Below are 18,261 nucleotides of genomic sequence, written 5' to 3' on the forward strand. Positions count from 1 at the left end.
CAAATCTACATCTAAACCACTACCTTCCATACCTGAACCTTTTGTTACTGATCCCTCTATAAATATCCATGGTGAACCAATCATTCCAAAAGAGGAACCTATTGATTGGGACAACATCACATTGCCTACCTTTCTAACCACTCTTCCACCACCAAAGAAACAGAAAAGAAAACCAAAATCTACACCTCCCACAACCTCTAAGAAATTCACTCAAAAACAAAAACCTAAACCTAAGTCACCCATTTCTAAAGATGATTATGTTCACATCTGTGACATAAAAGAAATTTCAGACATTGAACTCTATCTGGATGAGCTGGAGGATGTAAGGGGAATAGCTGCCTACAGACAGTTACCAGAAAGATTAGTGTTCAGATATAAAGGAGCTGGGGAAAGAACATGGCCTCTCCACAGGATTCTAAATGAAGGCTACTCTACCTTGATCAGAGTCTTTTCAGCCATCAAAAAGGATTCTGGCTTTACCAGAACAGCCAAGACTGAAATTCTCAACAAGATTGCCAACATAAGGAAGACTTGGAGGGAACCAAATGCTTTGCCCAGAACCTTACTCATACAAGAAAGGGGAACTAAAATTCACAAATCACCTCATTGGTTGATGGAATTTAGAGATGACAGAGGAGTCAGAAGATTTTTCAGACTTGAAGACCAACTCAAGATTGCCAGCAATGAAACTCTCAAGGAAATGCAATCTAAGTTGGATATCAGTGATGAAGATGAAGCTGAATTCTTCAGAAAACTCCAACTCCAAATTGAGGGAAATGACAAAGGGCTAGGAAAGAAAACCAGGGAACAAAGAAGAAAATGATGTTTTGCTCAGGCTAGAGGAGCACCCTTGGAAATACTGTAAATCTTCAATTACCTCCTAGTACATACACTTTTGCAGCACTTTTTATATTTCTACTTAGTTTCAATTCAAATATTTGTTAAGTGTTTTGTTATCATCAAGTTAACTCTGAATTTATGCCTACAGTTCTTATAGACATAAATAGGGGGAGATTGTTAGGAATATATGTGCATTAGTTTGATGATATGTTTAACAAAACACTTAAGTAGAAATTTAGTGTCTGTAGCCTCAACGGATAAGACCACTTTGGCTATCCGTTGATGGTGTAGCTTTACTTAGAAATAAGTCTAGTATTGTAGCATATTTCAGTCTCTGTATTTAAAATTGTAATTCTTAGAAGTTGAGAGAAACTATGAGTCATGTTGACTACTAGATGATATGCAGATAGGAAGGCCAATTGTAAATATTTCATGCCTTGTAATTTTGTATAAATGAAGTGGTATCAACGGATGACTTAAAAGACCTTCAACGGATGAGAAGCTAAGCTTCAACGGATGTCTCTAAAGCTTCAACGGATAACATCCTTCAACGGATGAGAGCATCAACGGATGAAAGCTTCAACGGATAACATCCTTCAACGGATGAGAGCATCAACGGATGAAAGCTTCAACGGATAACATCCTTCAACGGATGAGAGCATCAACGGATGAAAGCTTCAACGGATAACATCCTTCAACGGATGAAGTCATCAACGGATGAAAGCTTCAACGGATGTTCTGCTAATCAGCCGTTGATAAGTGGTAGTTGTACCTACAAGCAGAGGCACGTGGGTTGACAGAGAAAACTGAGATGTGGTAGCCGAATTTCAGGATCAACAGAAAAAGCAGCCGTTCTTCTTTTGTACAAAGTTGCAATAGTCAACAAAGTACTTGAGTGAACAGGAAAAGAAGCAAGTGAAGAACTTATTTTACTATTGTAATTTTATATTGTTTTTCACTTGTACACTTGGTAATATATATGAACCAAGAAGAAGCTAGTAATTAGAGAGATTTTTCCAGAGCTGTTAAGAAATATCTTGAGAGAAAATTCATCTAGTTTGTACTAGGATGCAGCTGTGATCAACATTGTTGAACACAGATTTTCTAATATACCATCTCTGGTGGAACAACAAATCCACCAGAAAAGTTTTTAAGGTCTGTTGTGTTCTTTACATTTGTGCTTGAATATATATCTGTCTGTATTAGCTTAAAGCAATTCACACACTTGTTCTTCTTGAACACACAACTTTATAAACTGCTCAAAACTTGAAAAAGTTTTGAGATTTACATTCAACCCCCCTTCTGTAAATCTCATTGTTAGTCTTCTAGGAATAACACCTTTACACTCTGATAATAATCAAGTTGTGCTGCTCACGTGGCAATGTTTATTTGCTTTGTTTATTTTTGGTTATTCTTAAATGGGATTATTTTATCAAAATAATTGTTTAAATGGGATTCCTTGATTAATAGGATTACTTGGTTAGTGGGACGGTTTTTCTCCTTGAAAAACTGCATGTGATAAGTAATGATTACTGAATACATGTGCCCATTAATTTTTTTTTATTGCTGCATGCCTGACAGGTGTCCAAAGACGGTTTATATTCGTCTCAACGGTTATCTTTTACCATGTATAAGTAAAAGAGAGAAAAGATTGTAAAATCTTTTATTCACTTTTATACTCCATCTCTCTCTTTTTACTCTTATACTCTCACTATTTTCTGACGATTTATCACACAGGCATTTTCTCGAACACCTTTCAAACACTCAAATTTTTCACTGATTTCTCAATGACACCTAAAGATATTATCTTTGATGGAGCAAAGTTTGTTCCTAATAAATATGCTGCCATTCTTTCCACGCAAGAAGCTCCGTCAAAACTTCACTTTGTTCAGGACTTCTTAGCTAATAGTGAAATCGGATACGCTTTGACTCAACCATCAAGTTTTTCTGGATCCCAAGTGCTGACATTCTGGAGAACAGGGGTTTATGATGATGGTGGTAGGTGTGGATCTCTTAGTATTGTTTTTACAGCAAATGAGGAGGATTATGTTGTTACTCCGATAGTGGTTCGCAGGGCTCTCCATTTACCAGAAAATGTTCCATTTAGTGCTGCTGTTGAGGAACCACTGCTTCAGGGAATGATGGCTGATTTGGGCTATGAAGAAAGTTTAGCAAAAATGGATCAACTCAAACGTGCACACATGCGCCGAGAATGGAGCTTTTTCTTTGACTGCATCACAAAGGCATTTGCTAACAAATGTACAAATTTTGATGTCATTCCAATCTTATCTCAACAAATTGGTTATGCTCTTCTCCATCAGTCTCATTTTGATTTTGCTAGAACTGTGCTATGCTTTATTGCTGACAGAATGAAAGAGGATAGGAATATTGTCTATTTTGCTAGATTCTGTCAATTAATTTATATTCACTATACAGAATATGAATCTATCTTAGCCAGTGACCGTTTAGAATCCTTTAAGCTAGCCAAAAGGGCTTTTACTGATTTACTAAATGCTGATAACAAAAAGGCAATTTTGAGACCTCTTAGAATTCCCTTAGTTGTCAAACAAGCCTTGGTAAATGCTGATGCTGCAAAATACTCTATAATTTATCCTGATGTACCTCAGCCACAACCTCAACCACAACCATCAGAACCTATTCCTATCCCTCCTCAAACACAAACATCAGAATATGATCATTACCCATCAGCACATACTACTGTGTAGCCTTCTTCTGCTAGAGCAACAGCATCAAGATCTAAGAAAGTTTCACAGCAGAAAAAAAGGAGGATCATCTTGAGAGATGAATCAGATGATGAGGCACAGGTTCAACCTACAGAACCTGTTGTTCCTGCAGCTGAGAAAGTCTCTTCTCAGAAAGATAAAGAGACTGGGAGTTCTAGGTCCCTGAAAAAGCCTAGAACAATTAATTCTGATGATGCAGCTCCTACAGTCTCTTCAAAAGAAAAAAGATTTAAAACATTAGCAAAAATGCCTGCAGATTCTGGTAAAGGAATGGAAGCAACAGCTAAGGAAGGGGGTCAGGAATCTCTGATCTCACAAGACCCTGTTGAAGCTCACAATTCTCCAAGTGCTGATCCAGACCTTCATGCAACTCATCACTCTCCACTTCATGAGCCAGAAACAACTCATATTCCCACACCTCCAGCATCTCCAGTACATGCTGATAACCAGGGGCCAAGTGATGAAATTGACATCCATAACTTGGCAGTGCCTCAGGTTTTGTATCTGGAAGCTCCACCAACTACACAACTTTCTCAGCACACTCCTCCAGCCACTCCAGTGCTAAATTCTGATGATCTTGGAGATGAATCTCAAATTGCTTCTCATACAGTCATTTTATCAGAAGATGATGATAGTGAAGATTCTGCCACTTCTGTTGCACTGCCTGCTGCAAACTCTGATGAAGCTGATGTTAATGTAGATGCTGATGCAGCTGGTTTTCTGGAAATGCTCCTTTACAACCAGCTTCTAAGGCTGCTTTTATCGAGAAGTTTATAGAAAGGGCTCCTCCAGTTCCTTGGAGTGAGACTAAAAGAGGGCAAGAGTGGATCCAAGACTGGAATAATGTTGAATGTGTCCCTAATGCAGCTGTTCTTTCTGAGCATCTGACAAAGGCTGGTGAAATGTTTGCCAATGATGATTTCAAGACACATCTTAGAGTTACAGCACTGAGTACACGGCACATTCATGGTCAACACTCAGCAACTCACGCTCAGCTGGACAAAATTCGAAATACATTGCTAGAGGATGCAGAGAAGATCAAAGTAGAGAAGCCGATGTTTTTCAAGCCTAACTTTGACCGTTTAGCAAATATTGAAAAGTCTCAAGACAAGCAGCAAGCTCAAATTTCTCAAATTTTACAAAATCAAGCTGCTCAACGAGTTCAGCTTAATGAACTTCAAAATTTTATGGAATTGCTTGTCTCCCTGCTTCTTCCTGATGATGCCAAAAAGAAAATGAAGATCAGGGAAACTCTGAAACGGGTGGAGGTCAAAGAAAAAGCAAAGGCTCTTCATTACAGAAAGACAGAACTACAAGTTAAAGGCTAAGTTCTGATGCTGGCAAGAAATCAAGCTCAGGTAAACAAGTTCTAGTCAATCCTGAAGATCTTGATGAAGAGATCTCAAAGAAGGTGTTTCTCAAAGAAAATCCAGGGATGGATCTTGAAATGCTGGAAGAAGAAGAAGCTAGACTGAAAGCTACAATTGATATATAAGTCACAATCTAAGTCTAAAGCTTCTGCAACAGCAAAGAAACCTCCACAGGCTAAAGGCATTGTGATTAAAGAAAGAACAAGTGCTGAGGCATCTAAAGCCAAATCACAAGTGGAGTATGATCCAAAGTTTAAGGGCAAAGGTAAAGTTGATGAACCTGTAAGGGTTTACATGCCAACTATGGATGAACAAATAGATGCTGATGAAAATACTGATCTGATTTTGAAGAACAAGAAAGATTCTCAAACAACCTCTGACAGAGCTCAAGTTATTCAAAGTCAGGAGTTAGTAAATTTAGATGCTACAAGGAAGCAAGCAACCTCTGACACAGCTCAAGTTAGCTTGACATTAGAAGATAAGGGAATAACCTCTGACATTGCTCATGTTAAATCTTCAACTACTCTGCTCAAACTCTGAAGAGTACATCAAGAGGTTTTCAGAGTAGATTGCTTCTAAGAAAGGAGGCAAGAGATAAAACTGGTTTAGAAATGCTGATGAAAGAAGAGTAAGCAACACAATTCTAGATCCTACATCTCTGTTTGAACCAGGAATAGGCACAACTCCTGAAAGATTAGATCAATTGGAGTCTGTACAGATGGTTTACCACTCTGCACTAAAAGAACATGTTATGTTATATTTCATGACAGATGGGAGGGTATTCCAGATTAGGCAGGATGCTATTAACTTGAAGTATTATGAAGAATTGGAACATGTGTTATATTTGCTTCAAGTAAAGAACAAGTCTACAGATGATGCTGCCAAATTCTTAAGGTCTAATATTGAGAGACAGAAGAAACTTTATAGGATAAAGTCTGATAGCTCATACTATCCTAAGTACAGAGCTCATGATGGAAAAATTGTTGAAATGAAGCCTAACACTGCAAAGATTGTTACTACCTTTCTGGGTTATAGGGCTGTTGAATTCAACATAGAATCTGACAATGCCTATTATATCAGACTTAATGAGGATATAAGAAAGGCAATGATCAATGATCTCAGAGCTGCTATCTTTCAGACAAGTGAAGATACAGCTGAGCTAAAAGAAGCCAAAAGGAGGATGTTGAATGAACTTGTATATGCTGAGAGATGTCTTTTGAAGAATTATCTCAGGAAAACTCCTGATATTAAAGAGATCACAGAATGAAGCCAAGTCAGGGACTGCAACTGCTAAATTCTGAAGAACATACAGGCTAAAGCTGATATCAGACTTTAAGGATGGTAAAAGCTACAAGTACTGTAAGTTGTAGTTTCTTAGTCAAAGTCTCATGTGCATTTGTACTTAATGTTTTTGACATTATCAAATATATATGTTGAACTTGTATATTATGCTAATTTACAAGTTGGGGGAGATTGTTAGATATATTTGAGATATCATGTCTAATGTATTTCATGTTTAGTTTTCAGATCTTAACAAACAGAAAATATCAGTATTTCTGAAATCAGCACTTACTGGAAGTCAGAACTTAAGGATATCAGTACTTAAATTATCAGGAGATAATTATCAGAAGATGGATATCAGAACTTAAGTGCGGGAGGACGAACAATTAAGGAAAGGCTGATTGAAAGGAAAGAAGATCAAGACTAAATAAAGAAGAGATATGCATAGAGAAGATTTCTATGGAAGATAGAAGACTTGGAAAAGAAGATATCTAATTGATATATTTTAGGATACAAAATTATATTCAATATCAATTAGAGATTATCTTGTAACTGTGTAGTATATAAACATAGACGTAGGGTTTACACTATATGTGTTATGATAATCGAAGTTATTATTTATTGTAACCCTAGCAGCTGTAACACCCCCAAATCCGGGTTCGGGGATCCAGGTTGTCACGAGTTCCATTTCCTTTAATAATACTTAATCTTAATAATCAACCAACTACTGCGTACTGTGACCCCACAATATACACACACACCACAAGTTATAGTCTCAGAGATGAATATCCAAAAATAACACAAGTCATTTTATTCCACAATTATGAGACATTACACCTCAAAAGAGTTTCTGAATAAATTTACATATTCTTTGCCATTATTGCAATTCATAAATATACATAAGTCTGATACATCAAAAGTTGAAAGCCTAGCATATTGGTAGTTCCTACCTCAGCCACAACGGCATCAATGCCTACAGGAAACTGCGGAACGTTTCCTATCTGCGCACGAATTGGGAGCTTGGTCTTGTTCATCTTGTCTATCTGTTGTTGTGTGATAAAAGAAGGAAGCAAGGGTGAGCAACAAGCCCACCAAAATAATATGTATAATAATTTACAATATATGAGCATTCTCCTAGTACTCATGAAAGTCTTGGTCAAGAATAAATGAACCAAGTTTGATATCTTAACGCGACCAAGTCACAAAATAATCAGTATATATATATACTTTTCAAAATCTTGGAAATCCTCTTCCATGCATAATATGCATAGGGTTCCAGTTTATAACTGTATAAAAATATCGTTGCAAGGTGATCTCATATATCTAACCTTGTCTCAATGTTTTTCTTAAAATCTTTGTCATGCATAAGATAATCATTAACTAGATATAAGTTGAAAAGATAAAGTTACAAGATACTCCAATATACTTATATCTTTTCCAAATACTACTTGAACTACCACCGTTCAAGTTATAATCAGTTTCAAAAGTTCATCACATAGATGATACTACAAGATAAGACTTGAATAGATTCAATCTTTGAAATATCATTTGAAAGAAATGAAGTTACGAGATACTTTATTAAGTCCCGATATATATACCCATATATATCTCTCATACATTTCCTGAAAACCTCTATCATGTAAAGTATGAACAGAGTTGTAATATCCAATAAATTTGAAAAGAAAAGAATTTTGGCATAAACCCGATATCTTGCTGATCAGGCAAAGATACCCATTAAGTAACCTTTTCTACTGTAGATGGATGAATTCCTCGCTGGTCATTACCCTGGCCGCATTAGGACCTCGTGCTAGACCATTACCCGGCCACTCACGCGTGGATGGACTGTCACCCGGCCTTTTACACCTTCATAGACCGTACCCCGGCCTGTCGCTTATGCTGACTCAATTAGATGGACTTACTTCCCGAACATTGGGCAAGTAATCAAATTATTTTCTCAAAATAGCAACCACGTTGCGAATATAAAATACACCACAGAACCGGATCCCTTAGATTTTTGAGCGAGTATTCAAGTCCCCTTCGAAAGGAAGATCTTAAATTTGAAAACGAGTTTTGCGATCCGCTCTAACTTTTAGAATCATTTTGAAGACTCAAAAACATTTTTGAGAATGTTTGGAATAATGCTGATTTAATAAAGTAAATCAGTCCCGATATGTTGGAGGATATCTGAATATTATTATTTAAATATTCCCATAAGGATAATCTTTATAAAAATAATTGAAGTAGAAGTTTTACAACTCATACTTGAAATGAATAATAAATAACCAAAGATATACTTATACGAAAGTACGATCTTTATTTGAATAATCGAAAATAAGTTTGATTATCGAAATATTATTCTTTAATAAAATAAATAATATTATTTAATAAAATAAGCGGAGTCATAAGTCCTCGAATGAATATTCAAAATAATATTCATTAAATAAAATAAACGGAGTCATAAGTCCTCGAATGAATATTCAAAATAATATTCATTAAATAAAATAAAGTCATCGAATAAACCTTATTCGATTAATAGTTTTGAAAACTATATCTATATATATATAAATATATATATATATATATATTATACTCGGGAACATCGACTCCCGGTTTAGAAAATGTCCACATTTGGGTCCCCTATACTAATGGTATACGCAACTACTGCTTATCTCTAGTATAGGTATTATGCAACTTATAAGCATTTGAATCAACAATTAGATATCAAGATTACGAAACAAGCATGCATATAAATATCATATCACATGCTCCAATATATCGCAAGACTTTGCTAATAATAATCATGCACTTATCACAAGATAATGCATATACATATATACATCACAACAACAGTATAACGGGTAGAAAACTTGCCTAAGCGTTCCGGGATAGACTTAAGCTTAGAGTGGGTCCGGTAACCTATAAATAACAACATAATTCGGAATTAGACCACAGTCGCTTAAGAAACTAGACTTTAACCAATTGAACCCTAACGTTCGCTTATGGTCAATTCTACGCTTAACGAATCACATAAGTCTTTCGAGTACCCTCGGCTCCACCATTTTTAATAAATTAACCATTAAGAATTTTAAGGAGATTCTTTCACGAGTGCTCTACCAACTGCCTAATACACTTTACATAATTGTTTCATACTCTAATTAGTCATTTAAGAGCCTTAACCAAGGTTTCAAAGTAAGGCGAGGGGTAATGGTTCGTTCGCGTAACGCCGTTACTTAAAACGGTCGTTTCTCCTAAATCGTACATCGGATTCAAGCGAACCACATATCAAAACGAAGCTCGTAACATGAACTATCTGAACATGGCAATGGTCAGAATCTTACAGTGAGTTCACGGGTCTTGAAATTAAGAACAAAGACAGTCTAAGATAAATCGGGTATTACGACGGCTATGTTTACGCGATTATCAAAGTTTTAAACCATTCCAGACAACCACAATCCAACTCACAATCAACAACAACTCAAGATACACATCTATGCTACTGATTTCAGTCATAATGAGCCCAAGAATCTCAATCCAGTCCAATATCATACTATCTTCAAAATTAGCTAAATTACTTAATCAATCAAGGTTCAAAATCATGCTTAATCTCTCATCCATTAAAAATCATCAACACATTATTAACAATCCAAACATCAATCACAAATAACCCAAAATCCTAATCCCTATTATCATCCAAACAAACCAAGTTTAAAACTAAGGGTTCAAGAGTTTATACCTTCCTTGGAGAGCGGAGAATTACTAAAAAGCCTCTATGAACCTCTAACTATCTCTACCAAGCTTGGATCTTAAAGAAAACAAAAGAAAACAAAATGTTAGTTCTTAAAAACACTATTTATTAAGAACTTTGATGAATTGATTAGCTTAGTAAACCTTGGAATCTAGATCTCAAAATCATACCATAACTAAGTTTAGAAATATAGATACCATGGAAACAAACCTCTTAATTTTTGAAGGTGTGGAGCTTGGACTTTGAAAATCAAATCCTTGTATTTTCATCAAAAAGTCGAGCCTAAACAATGGGGAGAGAATAAGATGAAGTGTGTTTGTGAATGATTTTCCTTGGTTGTTATTCAATTTTGCTAAAATATCTTGATAAAGTGATGACATCACTTGCTTATGTCATTGCTTGCATCATTCCTTTGCCACATGTCACAATCTCATGGTGTGAGGGTGTCTTTACTTACAATCACATGTTTTAGCTTCTCTTGGAAGCTTCCTTCCCATGCTACTTGCATGTGCTTGCCCCTTGGTCGTTTATTTGTTTTACGGTTCGCTTAACTCTCGTTCTCGTTCGTTGTTTGAGGGATCATTTCCGGGATCTTATTATTTGGGTTCCCCTAACATTTCTCAATATTTTATATTCCTTTTATGATCCTCTCTTATAATCCTTGAATTGAAATCTTTTTCATCATGTTACCTTATACTTAATTCTGTCGGTATCTGGTGGATTTTCGTTTCATCATGTTACCTTATACTTAATTTTGTCGGTATCTGGTGGATTTTCGGGAAAAATCAAAGTGTCCGAATTCAAATTCTGACGATCTTTACATACCCTCATATACATTATGGAGTGCTAATATGATCTCAGAGTATCCATTAAAAAACCCCTTCATAGGGTGGTCTGACTTTTTTTATTAATCAGCAATATCAGCAAAAGTTACTATTCATCAGGATTTCAAAAATTTCTAAAAATTGGGGTTATTACAGCAGCTCTCGTGATAATTTGTTCATCACTGAGAGAGGACAGTTCCATATTGTAACAGAGTTTAATAAAATTTGTTTTCTGTTACTTGTGTTCTTTAATTCGATTTGATTGTGATAAACACTGTATTCAACCCCCTTCTACAGTGTGTGTGTGACCTAACATAAAATCAAGTAACAATAAAATAGGCCAGATTTAAACGAATATACGGTAAAATCGGGTACTTATCATTAATAAATAATATAGAGCTTGATGAGAAATAGAAGTATTATAATCATAATATGATATGACCAATTTTTTTATTTTAACAAAAAATAAAAAAAATCTATAAAAAATCTAAATATCGTAATTTAATATGATTCCAATAATTTTATATTTCATTAAAAAGTAACATAGTAATCTACATGAAAAAATTACTAGGGTTAAATTAAAATACAGCATAGTAGTATTAAGATAAACCAAATACCCATTCAAAATATAATTTAGATTTCCACGGGAATAGAACTGTAACGATATGAACAAGTTTGTTATTATCTACGGTATAGGAAAATTTATGATTATGCCTCCTGAGTCAGAGCATGTCGTTTAAATGCGGTTTACCTCTGTTCACATGATTTGCGATTTGCAGGCTGAGTCTAGGGGCTTACCCAGTGCGCAATCGAAACGTAGCGGCTACGGTTCCTTACGATTAAAAAATTTAAAGTTTATGATATTCATATTATTTTATTAAAATATATTTCTAGCAACAACTTAAAAAATTCTAAATTAAAATATTTTAATTTAAACACATAACCTATTTACTTTATCGTGGCTTATATTTTTCAGAATCTATTTAATTTCTCCAATTTATGAACCTGTTTTTTTATGACATAATTAAAAATAAGATTCCAACCTATAAACATACTAAAAATATATCGCGTATAAGGATATAAAAACATGCAAAAATATACCTATTGAATTTATGACGGCTTATTAATAAATGTTATTAATTCAAAACCTATTTAGTTGGTCCGAATTATGAACCTGTTTTTTCCCGACATAAATAAAAATAGAATTCCAACCTATATATATAATAAAATATATATGACTTATAAGAATAAAAACGGACAAAAATATATATTAAATTGAACGTCATATATAAATAAGAAAGTATGAATTTCTTATAGTGTTTGCTTTAAATAAAGCACCTATAAAGCATCAATGAAATTCTAACACAAAACTAAACATCTTTAAGTTCTATGACAATTTTGTGTTTCGTTCTTTCCAGTTTTAAACTATGTATTAACTGCTAATAATTTCTCTCTGCACTGCATCAACTAATCTTGGTTTTAATATTTTTAAAATGTCGATTGTTTAAGTTACTATCAGTATACATATTTAATTTTAGGAGTTCGAATTCAGTTACACAATATATCATATCCAGACACACATGGTGAACACAGGATATTAGGTACTTTGTATCCATAAATTAATAAATACTAGTCCATAACCGTAGTCAAACACAGGCATAGTTAATTTATTTAAAAAAAATTAAAAATCATAGTAATATGGGTATTATTTCAAAATTTCTAAATTATACTCAGAAAATCCAGCCTAAACTAACCAGTTTGGGAAGGATTGCTAGAGATACCCCACTAAACAAGAAGGTGGGTCATACATTACGAAAATGTATGTTTTATATATATCTAGCAGTGTTCTAAAAATCCCCGATTAATCCCCTATAAAGTATCCGACCGATTCGATCTTTGAAATTCGATTTATTTTTACGAATTTTTCTTTATTGTGATATATATAATTATTTATTAAAATTAAAATACTATATTAATTTAAAAATGAATAATTATAGAAATTATGATATAATAAATATATATTTGTTAATAAATAACTAATATAATCATAATAATATATTAAATATAATTTAATATTATAATACATCCGATTTTTACTCCGATTAATCCTTCCGATTAATCCCCGATTTTCAATTAATCCTAAATCGGTAACTCCACCGATCTTCCCCGATTCCCGAATTTTACAACACTGATATCTAGGTATAAAAATATGGCAGCACTCTTCCGGAGCGCCCGTTTAATACATCCGATTTTTACTCCGATTAATCATTCCGTTTAATCCCCGATTTTCAATTAATCCTAAATCGGTAGCTCCACCGATCTTCCCCGATTCCCGATTTTTACAACACTGATATCTAGGTATAAACATATGGGACATGCATATTTTTATAATTTTCTTTTAATATATGATATGCATGTTAAACATTCGCATTGAGCAAATTCAAAATTTTAATTGCAAATCACTCATAAAAGGTGATCATGCACAATAGATATGTGTATGATTTAAACAAAATATTATTACGCATAATTTTGTCGGTATTTTACCACTATTCCACACTAATATGTATTTTTGGGCATCCATTTTTAAAATTAGTCCGTGCATTTTTTTATTATACATCACCATTATTATCCAAATATATTATTTATTACAGTAGAATTTATTGTTAAAAAAATTATAATTACAAAATAATTCTAATAATCATATTAATTTATTGAAAATCAATTTAGAACTGTGCAAAATATATGAATTTAGAGGTAAAATAAAGGTAAGAACAAATCGGGAATTAAAGTTATTGTTAATTTTATTTTTATTTATAATTATTTTAAGAAAATTAAAAAAATTGTAATATACATGTGATAAATACATTATTTGCATTAGAATTATATTTAAAAAGATTATAATAATATAATTTCAACAATTTTATTATTTCATTAAAAAATAATATAGAGTTATATAGAGTCTTATCGGAAATAGGATTATCAAGCCGAAATAAAATTATGATTAATTACAATACGATTTCAACAAAATTTAATATTTCATTAAAATATACTATTGAGTCATATGGGAAATATTATTACTATGTTGAAATCAATATAGGAATTACAATTAAAAAATGGTCTGTAAAATAATACATATAATATTATAGGTAATGTAGAAGTAAAAGAAGAATAAAAAATTAAAAATTTAGAGCTATACTGAAATTCAAAAATTGATGAAACCAAAAATAGGTGAAACCAAAGTATCACTCAAAGGGTGTTTCATTTATTAATAAATGCTATTAATTATATAAATAAAAATATTATAATTACAATACGATTTCAAAATTTTTATTATTTCACTAACTTATAACTTATACTATTGAGCCATATGAGTAATAGAATTACTAGTTGAAATGAATATAAGAATTACAATTAAAAAATATGTAAAATAATACATATAATATTATAAGTCATATAGAAATTAAAGAAGAATAAATGGGTGATACTTAGAAATCAAGAAGTATAATTAAAATAGAATTCTACTAATTATACTAAATCAAAACATCTAAAAATTATATATTTTCAAATAGGAGTTTGTTACATTATTTATATTTATATATATAATTCAAATGGTGTAGGTGTTGCTTAGAAATCAAAAAGTATAATTATAATAGAATTTTTAATAATTATATTAAAAAATATATCTAAAAGGGTAAAAAGATATAAAAGTACTTTTGTTATAGTACATATAATATATAGAATTAGGAATACAGAAGTTTAAAGAAAAAAGGTGAAATGAAAATAAAATCAAACTTCACATAATAATAAGACATGTAGAAGTATAAGATAACAAAAATAGAATCATACTTGACAGAATAATAAGACATGTAGAAGTACAATAACAAAAATAAAATTATATTTAATAGAATCATAAGAAACGGCCTTTACTCCTTGTAGAACCATCTTATAATATGGAGAGTTTTTATTATAGAATCTCATCACAAATTGTAAAATTTTATTTTAAAAAATATAAAATTCGATGTTAATCTAAAATAATAAATATAATAAAAAATTTAACAATTGAAATTTGATAAAATTACTTGATTTTAAATTTGATTCTAGAGTGAAATAATTTTTAATAAGTGTGATTTTACTGTAATTCTGCTATAAAACCGATTTAAACTTTTTTAATATTTCAATAATTTTTTAAATAAAAATTTTTGTAACTTCTATTTTTAACTTGATAATTAAAATTTATAAATATATATAATGAAAAAAAAAAAATTATTTTTAAATAATGGTCTCCACAATTCGGGTACTCCATGGAGTTACAAAATATATATAACCACAATATATATACATGAACAGAAATAAAGAGTGTAACCAAAATTTTGGTAGAATTAAAAGACATACAAAAATGGTTTCAAAAAAAAGATACAAAAATTGATAGGGAGTAAAATAAACCCTGGTTGCGTAATTAATATCGCATTAATTATGCCCTATTTGAGCCGATAATAAAGCTCATTTTAAAGGCCCCAAAACCCTAAATATTAATTAATTTCGTAATTAATTAATATAGGTAAAGAGAGCTGATAAGTAAAGTGCAATAAGTATAGAATTCCTTAAAAATTGGCCTCCAAAAAATCTTCATGGATAAGGAATCAATTTCCTGCATTATATAGGACTCCAAAATCCACTCTAAATATGAGACTTGATCACCAAATCTTCTAACTCTAATCCAATTCAAATGCATCCCAGGTGTATATAAGCCCACAAATCAGAACTACGTAATTTGACTTGATCCTTAGCAAATATCAATGTAGATATTGTGAAGGCAGATTGAATCACAAGCAGTCAAAATTAATACTTGTGAACCACATAAAAAGGTTTCGATTATTAATAGAAGTTATTAATTTAGAGTCTTAAACTAACTATTATCTTTTAACACGGAACAATCAAGAAGAAAATAATTTAGGAATGTCGATAGTCCATATAATGGTGGTTAAAATTGAACTGAGTTCTTTATTCACCTAGTCACCTATATACTATTAAGTCACTTACAAAGTGTATGCTTCCGGATTATCCATTATAGAAAGTATAAATTTCATATGAAGAATTAAAACAGAAATTAATTTGTAATTTGGGGTCACGTTTAACTCATTAGGCTTTTTTGTTCTGTGTCTTCATGTATCCATTCCATTTGAATGGATACAACATACATATGCATTCAACTAATACTCTAATAGTGATGCTCACCGACAAATGTCACAAATCTTTGTTTATAAAATGCTGCAACTTGACAAAGTGGTGATGCTCTGCTGCCGTATAGTTGTTAGAGATTCAAAATTTTCATTTGTTGTCTAGTATTATGATGACATGCGTTGAGTTCAAATGTGAATTCATATTGTAGATTTGCAATGAAGTTCTCACTCTTGCGTTGCAGAAACAGACTGGCAACTATTCGTTCAGCTACTCTTAACGCTCAATAAAAATGATGACTTGTATACACAACCTACATACAGGAACGGGAGGTGATAAATTAATATTTAGGCTTGAGCTTGGTTGACCCAACACTTTTTGGTGTAGCAGTTTTCTCACTCCATTTACGGAGCGTGTGTAACTTAAAAAATACCCAGCATCATGTAACTAGGTGTAATACATGATTAATTATTTGCCTGTGTAACATTTTTCAAAGTTATACAACCAGCTAGGTGAAATGCATCCATCTAGATGCTAATAATTGAATCCTATAAACACATATTTCTTTGTTATTATCTTTCCCTCGACTTTTGTATTGTGAAGAAAATCAAGCCAGCTGACTCCAAAAGATACTGCAATTTCATATGGTTCACATGGAAATGCACACGCCTCCTATGTAATCAAATTCTTAGATAGACCCCTCTCGTGATAAAGAAATTTTTTAAAAAAATACCATGAAAAAGTCTATGTTATGACCGAGTAAACATTCTATACTATACGGAGTATCATTTTGACACTTTCGTTAACTTGAGCATCTACACTCGCAACGATAAACGACAATCGAGTCCGACACTTTGATACGTGCAATATCTTCGACAATTGAATTTGGATCAATCAACGGCAATTTGTTTCAATTACAGAAATTTTAATTGGTTTATAAAAATATTTTGGCCCAGAATATCAGTTTCGCTGATGTCTACAAACATGTCCTGCTTTATACCATTGTGAATAAGCATAGGTTACACTGATCACTTATATCAATAAACACCAGAAAAAAATAAATGATATAGAAAAATAAAGACAATGGAGTATGAATGTGTATAATTCTACATAATGTACCTAGACTAAACCATTATTGCCTCTCCAGATCATCATCTAAACCTGAATGAATTCTCCGTGATGAACGATCCCGGCTCAACATTTTCCTAAATGAACTTAACCTCGACGATGATCCAGTTACCTTCCCCGAACCCTCAGCTGTTCCTTCCGCGATATCATGCTCTAGAGGTGGAGCTGTCGGCTGAGGCAAATCTATTCCAGCCTCATTGGCTTCAACAACAACCTGCGGTGGCTCTACCCTGGTACGACAAACTGGACAAGTCGAATTTGTACTTAACCATGTATCAATACAAGCTACATGAAAATTGTGTTTACAGTTCGGCAAAATTCTAATCATTTCACCATCCTCGAAGTTACTTAGACACACTGTACACTCTATTGTCATTTTCTTCTGGTCTTGTTTGAAAACAAAAGTTGGCAGCGATCCGATAATTGTTTGGCCAAGTCCGGTTTTCGGAGGCTCGGGAGCAGCTGCAAATAGGCCTATCTGCCAGAGAGAAGTGCGACGACGAGCTTGTCGACGAAGAACACATCTTACATAAATGTGAAGGAGTGTGACAAGTAGTACAACCAATGATAACGATATTATAGCCGTAACCATGATTTTTCCACTTACATTGTAGCTTCTTCCGTGGTCGTCGTCGTGAATATCCATAGTTCATCCACCGGAACTATATTCTGGTGTTTCAAGATGAATTGGAGAGAAGATTTCTGTAGTTGTTAGAACGTGACCTTCGATAATATAATTGAGTGTGTTATGGGATAAATAACATTTTATGCAAGTATGAATAACAAGTTGGTACCAAAATTTCAAGGGGGGTGACTGTTGACTGTTGACTTTTTATCAGTATGTAGCGGTTTATTTCCTCAGGTTTTTAATTAGTCTTTTGTGTGAACTTGTTGGTAGACAATACAAATAGAGAACACGGCAACACACTGTATTTAAGGTATAAAAAAGAAATTTGGGTTCAGAGTTTAAAATATTGCACAGCTTTTACAAAGATATAATAAAGTTGGATCTTGACGGATGGTTCTTTTTTTAAGTATTTTAATGAATAATTTAATTTTACAAACTTAACATTAGCCGTCAGTTCGCGATATTTTCAAAGTTCAAATTAAGCCAGGGGCCGGGATAAATTCAATAAGCTTATAATATAAAT

The 18,261-nt window shown here is 32.8% G+C and overlaps 1 protein-coding gene across 1 annotated transcript; it reads right to left on the bottom strand.

Moving 5' to 3' along the window:
- Positions 1–17,106: 17,106 nt before the first annotated feature.
- LOC141717173 (RING-H2 finger protein ATL40-like) lies at positions 17,107–17,911 on the bottom strand. The gene has a single exon (XM_074519279.1). It carries the CDS (start codon positions 17,754–17,756, stop codon positions 17,115–17,117), a length of 642 nt encoding a protein of 213 aa, XP_074375380.1. The 5' UTR covers positions 17,757–17,911; the 3' UTR covers positions 17,107–17,114.
- Positions 17,912–18,261: the final 350 nt, after the last annotated feature.

The sequence above is a fragment of the Apium graveolens genome, chromosome 4, assembly GCF_009905375.1.
Source record: "Apium graveolens cultivar Ventura chromosome 4, ASM990537v1, whole genome shotgun sequence".
Classification (NCBI taxonomy): domain Eukaryota; kingdom Viridiplantae; phylum Streptophyta; class Magnoliopsida; order Apiales; family Apiaceae; genus Apium; species Apium graveolens.

Coding starts and splice junctions, on each gene's coding strand:
- LOC141717173 (XM_074519279.1), bottom strand. CDS start 17,756: ATGGATATTCACGACGACGACCACGGAAGAAGCTACAATGTAAGTGGA.